Raw genomic sequence first — 13,411 nt, 5'->3', positions numbered from 1 at the left:
CACTACGACATACCGGATTTATTGCTATATCCCAGTTGAACATTCGGCGATTGCTATATGCGATATACGTAACCTTTGAGTTAGAAGATGCCATCTGAGGTATAATCAAGACGTTTTTTAAAAATAAATGTTATAAAAGATAGGATAAATGGATGAAATAGGAAAGAGAGCCGGATTTCAATTCCTTTCTTTCTTTTTATTGTGGTCCTGCCTCATTCGTTGATGCTATTTTCTCTTTAGTGCGCTATTTTTATTTCGGTACAGGGTATTGTCTACTAGTTTGTTGTTTGTTTTTTACTTTCATTGCATGTATCAGCTCTGTGCTTGTGCTTGGAATTCTTCCCGGGTGGGCTGCGTCTCCTGCTATCGTCCTAGGCTTCCTTTGAATTTCTATATGATGCTGCTCTGTGGGGTGATGTCCTTTTTGAATGGATGATTCAGGGTAAAGAAAATGCTTCTTTGCTAAAGTTTGAGAGTTTTTAAAGGGGAGCAGGGTTAGGCAGGAACTAGGCAGACCTACAAAACTATCGATAGTTTTTGATTTCATATATAAACCTGGCAAGATAAAGACTTCATTTCCTAAATTTCACATCTCTGGTAAGTGAATGAAGAAAGAAGAACAATAAGACCATTAATAATAACAGTAATAAGAACAAAAACCAATGACTTCCTTGGTGAAGGAGCAGATAGATGTGCCAATCGAGTGGTTATATAAGGGGAAGAAGAGGAATAGACCTGTGAGGCTAGCACAGCAGCTGGTAGCGAACCCGAGCACTTCTAAGTCGGATAGAGAGGATCCCAATAGGTTGCAAAGGAGGATGACGATATCCGAGAAGGAGCGTGCTCATCTTTCCGAGTCTGTGTACAGAAGGCGACCAAGGTCTACATCTGTGTCAAGTGGTCAGCTTTCCAACCCTGATCTGGCTGAAAAGGAGGCCCCCGCTCCACCGCTGGATGTCGGTCGTAGGCATACTGTTGTGGGACAAGGTGAAAAGAAGAAATCATTATTCGGTTCCTTATTCGGCATTATCACCGATAAGGAGAAAGATCACCACGGAACAGGAAGTAGTGACAATATTGGGACCGCTTCTTCAGCACCATCGACATCGCTGAGTTCACCAAAGACTCCTAGTTCCCCTTCTGCAAAATCAGCGCCAATAAATATTGACAAATCTCAGACTAGAACACGTACGGCTTCGCTAACTAAATCTCCTAATTCTCCTTTGAAGTATTTCCATTTTGGCTCACAAGGTTCCAATATTAATGATTCATCTCCACCAAAACAGTCTCCCACAAATTCCACTTCTTCGGATATAGGTGACTCTAGAAGGTTAGATGATCAGCTCGACCCGCCAATTAATCACCAACACCACCACCATGAAAGCCACGAAACTGATCCGTCTTCTTTGCGTAGTTTACAAAGAGTCGATCTAAGAAGAGTTTCATTTGCTCTAGACAAATTTCATCACGAGCCAGCTCAACAGCTACCATCTAGGAAACCGAAGATTGGTGATATTGTAGTCCCAGAAGAGCTAATCAGTGAAGAACCAAAAATTTCGATTGGTATCACAACAACTTCCGACGATAAATCTACTTGTACTCCTAAGATACCTAAATATAGTAAGGACTCAAGAGAGTATAAGTTAGCATTGGAAAACTATAGAAAATTACAAAAGGAGTCGGAAAGACAACAGCAAGAAGCTCACCGAGTTGCAGAAAGGATCGCAAACGAGGTTACGGGGTTCAGGGGAAGATCTGGGTCATTATTCGGCGCTGCTCAGAATTCAATTGTAAACAGAGTGTTGTCTTCTGCTGCTTCCTCTGATTCAAATATATCTGAGCCGGAAGGGATTAGCTTAGATGCTAGAGTAGCCGATCTTACTATTGATAAACCCATTCATCAACATGCAACTTTCTTTGAGACAGAAGGCAGCGACTCCTCTACATCACGACTTGATACCTCAGGTACTAATGGTATCCATAACGAATTACCATTAGATGTCGTATATACTAGGTGTTGTCATTTGAGGGAAATCTTGCCAATTCCTTCCACGTTAAGACAAGTCAAGGGGAAAACAGCACCACTACACACTTTAAAATTTCTAAATCCTAAACCGACATTGATTGATATTTTATCTTTCTGTGATTTTATTTCCATTACCCCCATCCAAGTAGTTGTATTTGATAATGTCAATTTAACATCTGATATGATACAAATAGTACTATCTTCGCTGATTAATTCTACAGCAATTGAAAAGCTTGGATTTAGAAATGTTGTTATGAATCCAAAAGACTGGGAGATGATGTGCAAGTTCATATATTGCAATAAATCAATCATTAGGCTAGATATTTCACAGACTAAAGTAAAGGACGATCTTCCCCTGGAATGCTATAGACATAATATGAATTGGCTATTATTTTGCAATGTATTAACCGAGAGAAAAGGTAGACCATTGGATGAATTATTACTGAATGGCTTAAGGTTTTGTGATATTCCATTCGAATCATTTAAAAAACTGTTATTGACTTTTGCTAGTTTAAATAAAACTTTGAACAAGAGGCTAGGAATGGCTTCTGGTGTGCTGTCTGACAATTGCGTATCTTTCCTATTTGATTTAATGTCGGAATATGACTTACAAGGTGTTGACCTGGCATATAATAATTTAGATCCCTTTATTAAGATAATCATAGAAAAACTCTCTATCCTTAACTTCAAAAATTTGGAATATTTCACTATTAATGGTTGTTGCATTTCAAATATCCAGCACATCGGCGTACTGCTCAAATATTTATCAAAGCTTCCTAAAATCAGATTCCTTGATCTAAGCAACCTTCCAGATATGTTTCCTTCAATCTTTGCATATCTTTACAAATATCTCCCAATTTTTCCATCTCTACAGAGAATACACTTTGATTCTAATTCTTTAACCTATAAGCAGATGATAATGCTATGCGAGATTCTACAGAAGTGCCCAAAACTGGCACATGTCTCAATGAAAAATCAATTGGGTTTCCCTGAAGCTATTAAAGATCAGTCATCAGATGCATCTTCGAATTTTGAGAAAACCAAACTATTTGCAATAAAAACTCTAGGCGCTGCTTTATATGGGTTTTGTAGGGATCGACCTACTTTACTGGGTTTAGATGTTGATTATGGAGAGATTTCTGATGAAATTCAGTCTCGTGTAGCAGTGACTCTAGTCTTACATATGAACAAGGCTATTGATTCTAACTTTTCACAAGACGATCTGACATCTCAGGATGAATTATTATTTGATGGTAAAGTGATTTCAGAGAATGCAGAAGAAATATTAAGCAGATTAACGAGCTTTGGCCCTAATGAATCAGATCCAACTAAAATTTATCTTTTGAAGAAGTTTTTTGAAAGATTGGAAACTCTGCATTATGAGGTTCAGAAGAAAATTGATCTAATGTTTGAAAGACGTAATTCAGGTGAACTGCCTTTGAAAGAGAAAGAAAATTTGCTTCGCCTTCTTCTACTAGAAAAGAATCTTTCGAATATTATGAAATTATTTGCTTCAACTTCTGCAGCCAAAATCATGACAACCACCGAATTAGAAGCTTTGCAAAAGGTGAAATCTGTACCATCCAGATCTCCATCTCCTACCTCATTGTCTCCTACAGACGTTAAACATGAACATCATATTAAGCACCACCATCATCGTCCATTTTTGAAACATCTGGATTCTGATGGCATATTCGGAATTGGTCATCATAATCCTAAGGCGGATACAGACACCAATTTATTGCCTCATCCCATGGCTAGTGAGTCGGGTAGAATAATTGATGCTACTACTGGTCAGGCTTTACTTAATAAAAACTCATCTAGTACCTCGTTATTAGGCAAAAAACAAGAACATGAGGAAGGTGAATTTCATAAGTGGGGTTTCTTTGTTCATCAAAAAGGTACAATTAACCCTGTCACATATGAAAAAAGTCCTACACCTCCTGATAGCAACAATACCACAAGAGAAAATTCTAATAATAATGTTAATGAACCGCTTCCAAAAATAATACCTACAGTACCTTCTGGTGATGAATTAAGAGATGCTATTATTAAGGCAAAAGGTATAGATTCAATCGATGACTTAATTAAGAAGGTTAGTGAGGATGACCACGGTTTGAAGAAGATTTACGGAGAATCTTTAAAGCCCTTCCCAATTTTAGGAACCCAAGTTCATACTACCAGTACTCCCACTACTACCGGAAATATTGTTGAAACAGGATTTGGTAAAAGTACAAATGATCCTCAAAATGAAATTGTTACGGAAAAGAAATATGATGAAATCTTGAATCTAGTTTCTCACAACAGAAACAACAGGAACGATGCCCTACAGAGTAACTAGAATTTTCACGAAAGTGAGTTTTTTATTTATTTATTTATAAAACAAAGCATAGCAAACCAAACTATAAAGAACTAATGTTATTAACGAAGATGGCATTATTATTTTCTTATTTACATAATTTTTCTCGCATTAATAAGTATAACTTCGTTATTGTAATAATATTCCATTTCTAAAAATAGTCACACTGACAATGTTTATTTTACGAATATAAAAAAGAAATATAAAATAAGATTGTTAATCTCAAATAGTCGTTAATATGGAAAAGTTAAACATACTTATATATTAATATTTTCATTTCAAGCAAAATTCACTTCATCTACAAAAGTCTCAATTTAGAGAAGACATGTTTAAATTGACTCCAGTCGCTAGATAAAGATTTAGAATAAGAAAGCCTCAACACAGATAAGAATCCGGCAATAGTTAGACCAGAAACAACCTTAGAAGCAGTCTTTCTTTTCTTCAAGTCACTGACGTTCAGTAATCTACAAACACCAGCGACTACATGGTAGGAAGCAGCTGAGATTAAAGCAGTCAATGGGATGATACCAGCAAACCAACGAATCCACCATTCACTTGCTCTTAACATCTGTTTAACGAAATCAAACCCAGTAACTGGCTCACCCATGCTTTCAGGGATCCATTTCATTATCAGTAGATGGTATAGAACCAAAGGAGTTAAAACGTAACCTGAGATAGAGAGAGGTGAGACAGAGAATTGCTTATATAGACCGAAGAAGAAACCAGACACACCACCATTTAGACCAATCTTATCCTGTGATGTGAATTGTTTGTCCATGTGGTACTTGTTAGCCAACTCTTTTCTCCTGTATAGTTTCCAACCACGCAATAAAACACCACTACTTATGTGGGCCACCAAGGAGCCTATCAGCACCTTTGAAGCCACTGAGGGCACCCATTGGTTGATTGTTTTCAACATTGATTCAGGGGCATCTTCAGCGTTCACAAGAGGTGTTATCATGGTATTGACGGCATGTACTGGGAAATACAGTGCCATAGGTGCAATAGAGTATTTTTGGACTTGGAACAATCCGTGCACGATCGAGTGCTCAGAGACGTCTAGCCCCAGAATCTTTCTGGGGTTGTAAGGGACATATTTTTCGTCAGTATTAATAGGTTTTGGAGACATTCTTTTAATATTATTTGGCATTGTTTATTGTTTAATATGAATAGTTTTTTTTTTTTTATAGTTTAATTCAGTTAATATTAAATAAACAAGAACAAAATATACAAGGGCCCTTATATATATTAAATAATTTACAAGGGGGTTGAGCAATAGAATATCTATAACCCGAAATAATATCCCCAAAGGGGAGAATTAAACTCCCTTATAACCGAAGGTGTTCTTTCTTCGTGACATGTATATATTAAAGGGTCCATCGTGTCAATAATCGAATCAAAGGTGGGCAATGCCCATCTCGATATACTAAGGGGGGAAGGGCCATCGCTAAAGAAACCCTTTAAAAAAGAAAAAAGGTCTGTTAGCCAATACATTAATCCGGGGAGCCCAAACCGCTTCTTGAGATATTATTATTGTCCTTTCGGTATATAAGCTATCGGGATACAAACCTTGTATTAATGATATTGATACTACTGATACTATTAATACTACTACTACTACTATAAATATACCGAATATCTGCTTACTCATCTCGGAACAATGCGGCTCGAGAACTACGGATTAATTACGAATTCAAGGAAAAAATAGAAGGTCGTACAGCTGTTCCCACAGAAACCGATGCAGGGAGAAGCATGGAATCCAAACTTTAAAGGAAAAAAAGAAAGGTGTGCCTGTGAATAAATTACAAAGAAAGACGTGCAGGAGTATACGTCTTCCATTGTTCTCGTAGACCAAGTCGTAGGACATGGGGGGAGTAGGCAGCCTTTGGTGAAAAATTCTTAGAGATGGTCACAGAGGGAGTTTGCTATATGGATCCACAATTTAACCTTTAATTAATAATTCATTACAAAAGGAAGCAGGTAAGAAAAAAATACTTTCTAGTCGGGGTGTCTCGTATTGATGATTCCCAAATATAAATAATTCAATATCTTGATTTGAGTAGAAGAAAGAGTTTCTTGAAATAAGCTGAAAAGTGTTTGGAAAAAAAAAAAATAAAACCAAAACTTTTTGGAAGTAGAAAAAAAATACTAATGTTAACCAATAGAAAGCCCATTTACCAGCACATTTCTAAGTTTACTCCTAGGTTTGTCAGCAAATTGAACCATGCGAGTGACTTGGAGAGGACTTTGACTTGGAGACCGGATATTGTTCCTGATAAGGAGTCCAATAACTTCTCCACGACGTTGTTGTACTCTCAAGGTAGTGATATCTATGAGTTTGAAGCTGAATTCCCATTGGATATCTTGCCTTATCCTATTGATGATGAGGAGGAGGAGGAGGCTGCTGATAAGAACGATGAGGCTCAATATGGAGTCAAGCAAAGCTCTGATGTTGCAAACAGTCCAAAATGGGTCTATCAGGGGGAGACTGTCTCTAAGATGACTTACATGGATGATTTAAACGACAGTGCTCTTATTGCTATGTCGAAGAATGGTTCCATGGCCTGGTTCAAGGATGATTGTAAAGTTCCAGTCCATATAGTCCAAGAGATGATGGGTCCTTCTACAAGCTTTGCAAGCATGCACTCTGGACAGAAATCTGCTGAATTGGCCATTTCAGACTTCTCTCTATCTATGGATAATGAAACTATCGTCAAATCTCAGAGTAATGGCTATGAAGAAGAGAGTATTCTAAAGATTATTGACAACTCAGGTAAGCCAGGTGACGTTTTGCGTACGACTCGTGTTCCAGGCACTGTTATTACTCATACCGTTAGATTTTTCGACAACCACTTGTATGCCTCATGCTCTGATGATAATATCATCAGATTCTGGGATACTAGAACTGGTGATAAGCCACTATGGATTTTGAGTGAACCTATGATTGGTAAATTGACTACTTTCGATGCCTCCCCTGTTACTGAACATTTATTCGCCACTGGTTTCAGCACTGGTTTGATTAAGCTATGGGATGCCCGTGCTACTTACGAAGCTACTATTGATTTATCATACCGCCAAAATGGAGAGGATCCTATCCAAGTGGAAACCGCTAAAGTGTTCCATTCTGGTGGTGATTCAGTTGTTGACCTTAAATTTTCGGAAACGGCTTCATCTGAATTTGTAACTGTCGGTGGTTCTGGTAATGTCTACCACTGGAACATGGAATATGTATTCTCGAGAAATGATGATGATAATGAAGACTACATGCCAAGTTTGGAACCTGAGGATTTGCAAAGTCACTGTCTAAAGTTCTGTCAGCCCAGTAGTGTTAGGTCTGGTGTTAGAAATAGTGTCGCTCTGCACCCATTGGTTTATGACTTAAGTGCTACTATCTCCAATAACAACTCAATCACACTTTACAAGCCTTTGGATGTCTCTAGTTTCGAAAAGAAAGATTGATTCGAACTCACTAAAACAAAAAATAAAATAAACACACTTAGAATGTTTGGTTCTAAAGTGAATTGCTACTTGAAATAATATCCTACAACAAAGTTTGGAAAAAACTATATATTATGCATTATTGTTATATTTCTAGGGAAATATAATTCGTGATCTTAGTCACTAAATATTATTGTTCTTCTTTATATTACTATATTAAAATTAATTGAATAAAAAGTTCATTTACCATGGGGTATTTCCCATTATTTGTTCTTTACGGAATTTCTCATCATCATCATAATCATTCAAGTTCTTCAACAGATTCAATACTTCGTAGTCAGGACTCTTCTTATAAGGATTTCTCTGTTGCTTTTTATCTGCAAGAGGTGATCTATGGCCATAAAAATCATTCAAAAATAATGCATAAGCATTTTTGTTTTCCAGAGTAGACAGGGTGTCAAAGTATTCATTAAGTTTTGTTTCAGAGTAGTTCTCTGGTGATGGTTCTATGGAAACATAATTGATATTTCTATAATCAATTGCTCGTGCGTGAAGATTGATATATCTGGCTTTCTTAAATCCAAATCCAACAATAACCATTCTGTAAGGATAGACACCATTAATCTTGTAAAACTGACCAAGGGAATATAAAAGATTATCGAAGGAATCCAATGCGTATTCTTCCAAAGTTATGTTTGGATCTTCAAAGAGTTCCTTAAGAGTAATGCCTATAACATTCAATTTATTTAGAATCAATTGAACCAGCTCTATGATTTGTTGGTCCACATCTTTGTAAGCCTCTTCAAATAATGAAAAATCCTTCACTGCCATACCTAAGATTCGTTCTACCAGTTTTTGATAACTCTCAGCTTCAGAGACAGGGCCAGCCTCTTCCTTCGTCTGCGATCCACTGAATATTAATGTGCTATTTTTGATATCGTCAAGTAATAATGACACCCCTGTTAAAGCGTGTTTGATGAAGCTCAAGTGGTCTCTACCTTCGTATTGAAATGGGGCCAGAAACCAATTATCTGGTGATTGACCAAAACTACCAATATTTGGGTCTGATGTGCCTTTCCATATAGCATGGCATGGCACCATGATAGCAACGGTTTTAGGTTCTTTAGCTGTCATTATTGGCAGCAGTGTCTGTCTTGTTCAGATCCTTGAGATCAATTGACACTTCTTAACTATCGGATAACTTCAAACCTTAATTCCCTTTATATGAGTTTGTGGTAACCATTTTTGTTTTGAGTTATATATCAAGTTATCATTTCTAGCGTAGAAGTAACGTGATTATTGAATTAAAACGTTTTACATCTAAATAATGTACATGATTAATATTAAGTTATATTCATTAAATTTTATCTTGAATTAGACGGTTATTTCATTTTCAGCCAGCCATTGTGTTCTATCAAAACGCCAGTGTTTAGCTGACAAGCCTGCCTTTTGTTCTTCCTTTTCACCAACCAAAGTCCCACTTGGTACATTCTTTACAGATAATCCCATTTTCGTGGCCAATTGGTAAAAAGTATCTTTGTTCTTTTCAGATTGATAATCCACCTCTTTGAACCATCTTCTCTGCCAACTGACGCCCTTTTGCTCTTCTTCTTTCCTTAGTTCTCTTTGAGCATTTTCAAGTTTAGATTTGGTCTTATTGATCAGGCCATAGTCTCCTAACCTAATTGCCTCCGCGACATCTTTCCAGGCTTTTCTACTTTCGAGATCATGCTGAGCTTCTATTGGTTTCACAACTAGACCCTCAGATGGAGTTCTGTTTGTATCATGGAATAAAATTGGATCCGTTTGCTTACCGTTTGGCAAATTCTTTACAATAGTAGAACTTGCGGACCATTGACCGGAAATAACATACAATGGAGGTAGATTTTTCTTTATGTCAGCTGAGTCTTTGTATACTTTAGCCTTGAAGGAATTCTTTTTACCAGAGAAATAACCTCTACCAGAGTATTCAAATTGACAGCATACACCAGTAGATGATTGAATGAATGACTTACCTTCAAGTTCGACGAAAGGGGAGGCCATCAAAATACCTTCAATATGCAATGGTGGAGGAGTAACCAGATAACTTTCCTTATCACCGATGGTCAGTATATTATGACCAAATTGTTTAACGGACAGAACTAGAGTCTTGGAGAAGCTGGATTTGATCTGATTGTATCCTTCGATTTTCACATTATTCTTCTCATTAAATATACTATATGCTGTCATTGGTGGATGATGAGATACTTGCTCACTTAACAGTACTGTCTCGCCAAATTCTGGATGTTGTTTACTCTCCCACTTACCAACAAATAATTCACCTAAAAATGGATTCAAAGGTTTCTTTTCCGAACCAGACTTCTCACTACGAGAACTGTATTGAGATCTTAATGTTGATAGAAACCATTTAATGATTGCAAGCATACGAGCAATTTCTGGGGACTCGATGTTTGGATCACATTCTTTCATACGCTCTTGATAAGTGTCATCAGTTATAAAAGATGGTTCGAGGTACAAATCTGGATGTTCAGCCCAATATTGTGAGAATTCGACCAGAGATACAGGTGAAAGGATAAATGGTGGAGCAGATAGGTTAGACAAATCACCATTGAAGGACGCAAGCGATTTTAAAAATGTAGTCCATGTCGATGAGCTAGCTTGATCTTGGGTCATTATAATTAATTGAGATAGGTCGTGTTTGAAGTGCGTATGACTGAATTGGCACAGTTGGAAAATAATAGAAACTTTTATTCAAGTTAAGAGATATTTTGGAACTTACTTCAAAGAACACCTCTTAAATAGAGAAGATGGCTGTGGAGGAAAAAAAATATTAAGGTCCTCAATGATCAAAATATAATACGATATATTATATACCCTGGCGATTGTATTGACATCTCCTTCTCTTGAATATTGTTGATTTTTGTTCCTTCTACCATTGTCTTAAGATAAACAATGGGAGCTTTCTATCTACAATTTTTCAGCATTAAGGTACGGACTCTGCTAAAGGCTTAGCTCTAGTTAACAAAAAAACACCTGTACGATATTGCAAAGATATACCCTCTCCGAACAAGACAACAAACGAAGTTTTATTTATTAGAGGAAACAATGCCATAAAGTACCTTATTTCCCAGTTAATATACCCTGAGAAATATGGGGTGAGAGTAAAGCGAGTAGAAAATAAAATTAAGTTGAAAAGGAGTTTCTGATCATATCTCAGAAAAGAGCAAGTAGGAATATCATCAAACAGTTAAAAAATAAAAATAACATAGCGGGTTCTTAATGACGTAGATCAATAATAAACGAAATTCACTGGTATACGAAGTAATCGATCAATTAATTATTGTATTTTTCCGAAGCGGCTTAATAGAAAAAAACATTGTAGAAAAAAAAAAAAGTGACGTTTAGAACGGCAAACCTTTACGACGAAGAGATAGGATCAAGATATAGTTGTTGAATATGTATTGTATTCCCCAATCTCTCCAACATATCTTCCTCGTATTCATATGTATGAGAGTCTATTTCGCTTTTATTTTTTTTTGGCCCTTTATTATTAGGGTTATCGTTTTTTGGAAATAACCCTACCTCTATATAGATAAATAGAAAAATCAATGGCTAAACTGCAAAGACATCCGCTAGTTTCTCTGATAATTGTTTAGATATCTTTTTAGCTCCAGGTGCGTTTCCGAATTTTTCAAACATGAGTAGTTTTGCCGCTTGTTCACTAGGGCATCTCTGATAAGCAGTGAGGATGTGGTTTAAGGTGGGAAATTCCTTTTGGATCGAGACTGCTTTCTCCAATGAGACGCCTTTAACAAGCATTAGTATATGTATAGTCAGCTCTTTTATGGTTTTCAACTCTCTCTTACGCATTATATCTTGGAAGGTCTGAAATGTATGACAACATTCAATCATGTCAGTCTTTTCAAATTCCTGCTTAAACAACTCTAGAGTGCTTCTATAGTCATCCTGACTCTTCAAGTTGTTCGGTAACAGTACAAGCAGACATTTATCTTTGTAACTTTCGGTAATCACTGTATGTAGCGCATGTAATTTGTCTACACTCTCTTCAGCATTACTAGTTCGAATCATGGAAAACCTATAGTATACTAAGATAACCCACAGTGTTGTTCTTAATGCCTCTGCCATATTACCTATAGAACTACCGATAGTTTCCTCTATGAGATAATATTTATGCTTACATCCTGATTGCTCTAATCGGTTTTTCTGCTCCATGAATCTATTATCCCTAATACTCATCGCAAGGTCATCTAATCTCTTTCTCTCAACGATTGTATTTAATATACACTGTGTACCTGTTACTTTATTTTTAGCTACCCATATAATATCACCTAGTGACAGTTGTCTGATTTCTGATTTCATATTCTTGGCTTTAAAGGCATTAGCAAAATACTCCCTGTCAGAATGAGATCTCACCTCTCGATGGTCAATTATTGGATAAATTTCGTAACTGTTGGGAGACCAAAGTTCGTAACTGATTTTTGCAAATCTTCTGCGTTGAATGACGTTTTTATTACCTGATGGGAAGTCAGAATTATCTCTCGGCAGCGGTTCAATTATGTACTGGTCTGTAAAAGGGTTAGATGTTCCAATTGTATGCGATCTACTGGCGATCTGAAGGGATGTTGCATCCTTCAATATTTCTTGGCTTCCAAATGTTCTCTCTAATAACATTTGGTTAATGCTCGTGTCAAGGTTACTCTTTGAGGTGACTATTGTGGGGATATTATTTTCTATAACTAATTCATCAAAATTTGCCGTATGTTCAGGTGAGTAAAGTGATTTACTGCATGGATTTGATTGCGGTGGTGTATCCGTTTCGAACTCAATCTGATCGGCCAATTTCAAGTGAATTGCTAATTTAAGACCTTCATCAGTAAGTGAATGTTGTTGTGGTCGACCTTCTATTAAAACCAAGTCATGTTTTGATAGCTGTGCTATGGATGACCAAGCACTATAGTACTCTTTGGTAGAAAAGTTAGGAGTCATACTATGATCGGTGTATTTCTGTGCAACAGTCGCTACATCTTGTTTAATGAAACCTTTATCTACAGCATTCAACTCTAAAAGGGCAAGCAATATGGCATATGCACCTGAGCGTTTTTTTGGTATGTATTTTCTCTTACGTTTTTTGGAGGTTTGTTCATTGTTATTATCAGTATCATTATTATGAGACTCAGAGGAGCCTATTCGCAATGCAGTTCTTTGTCTCTTTTTGGGACTACTTTTCACTTCATCCGACTCTATCGTTCTACCTGGAACCTCAACACCTATTTCTTTACAATGCTTTTCCAACTTCGATTCTAGCCTTTTAACTATAGTAGCACCGATGCCCTTGACTTTCCTCAAATCCTTTGGTGAGTAGAATACACCTTCTTCTTCTTCTAGATTCCGAATAGCTTTTCTATAAGTATTAGTGAGTTGTTCCTGTTTTGCATCCAGTCCCTCGACCAACTCGTGTAACCATTTCAGATATAAGTCCTTAAGATTACTGGGCAACATATATACCAATACATTCGGTGGCTTGTTTTAATTATAAGATAAATAATAAACTTATTATATTTTTGTAA

At 36.7% G+C, this 13,411-nt stretch overlaps 6 protein-coding genes across 6 annotated transcripts; 2 read left to right on the top strand and 4 right to left on the bottom strand.

The window, feature by feature from the left end:
- Positions 1-662: 662 nt before the first annotated feature.
- HER1 (Her1p) lies at positions 663-4,367 on the top strand (the record flags this gene model as incomplete). The annotated part of the gene is made up of 1 exon (XM_071050677.1): positions 663-4,367. One exon carries the CDS (start codon positions 663-665, stop codon positions 4,365-4,367), a length of 3,705 nt encoding a protein of 1,234 aa, XP_070908467.1.
- A 316-nt stretch (positions 4,368-4,683) lies between these two features.
- On the bottom strand, positions 4,684-5,535 carry MCP1 (Mcp1p; the record flags this gene model as incomplete). The annotated part of the gene is made up of 1 exon (XM_071050676.1): positions 4,684-5,535. One exon carries the CDS (start codon positions 5,533-5,535, stop codon positions 4,684-4,686), a length of 852 nt encoding a protein of 283 aa, XP_070908466.1.
- Positions 5,536-6,536: 1,001 nt separating this feature from the next.
- On the top strand, positions 6,537-7,844 carry RNJ42_00505 (Transcriptional modulator WTM2; the record flags this gene model as incomplete). Its single annotated transcript, XM_071050675.1, has 1 exon — positions 6,537-7,844. One exon carries the CDS (start codon positions 6,537-6,539, stop codon positions 7,842-7,844), a length of 1,308 nt encoding a protein of 435 aa, XP_070908465.1.
- A 222-nt stretch (positions 7,845-8,066) lies between these two features.
- RNJ42_00504 (uncharacterized protein) lies at positions 8,067-8,957 on the bottom strand (the record flags this gene model as incomplete). Its single annotated transcript, XM_071050674.1, has 1 exon — positions 8,067-8,957. One exon carries the CDS (start codon positions 8,955-8,957, stop codon positions 8,067-8,069), a length of 891 nt encoding a protein of 296 aa, XP_070908464.1.
- Positions 8,958-9,197: 240 nt separating this feature from the next.
- Positions 9,198-10,496, bottom strand: RNJ42_00503 (OSBP family protein; the record flags this gene model as incomplete). Its single annotated transcript, XM_071050673.1, has 1 exon — positions 9,198-10,496. One exon carries the CDS (start codon positions 10,494-10,496, stop codon positions 9,198-9,200), a length of 1,299 nt encoding a protein of 432 aa, XP_070908463.1.
- A 939-nt stretch (positions 10,497-11,435) lies between these two features.
- On the bottom strand, positions 11,436-13,343 carry MUS81 (Mus81p; the record flags this gene model as incomplete). The annotated part of the gene is made up of 1 exon (XM_071050672.1): positions 11,436-13,343. One exon carries the CDS (start codon positions 13,341-13,343, stop codon positions 11,436-11,438), a length of 1,908 nt encoding a protein of 635 aa, XP_070908462.1.
- Positions 13,344-13,411: the final 68 nt, after the last annotated feature.

This window comes from Nakaseomyces bracarensis (assembly GCF_045282275.1).
Source record: "Nakaseomyces bracarensis strain CBM3 chromosome Unknown Scaff3_0, whole genome shotgun sequence".
Lineage (NCBI taxonomy): Eukaryota > Fungi > Ascomycota > Saccharomycetes > Saccharomycetales > Saccharomycetaceae > Nakaseomyces > Nakaseomyces bracarensis.
This window is presented reverse-complemented; position numbering and strand designations above follow the sequence as displayed.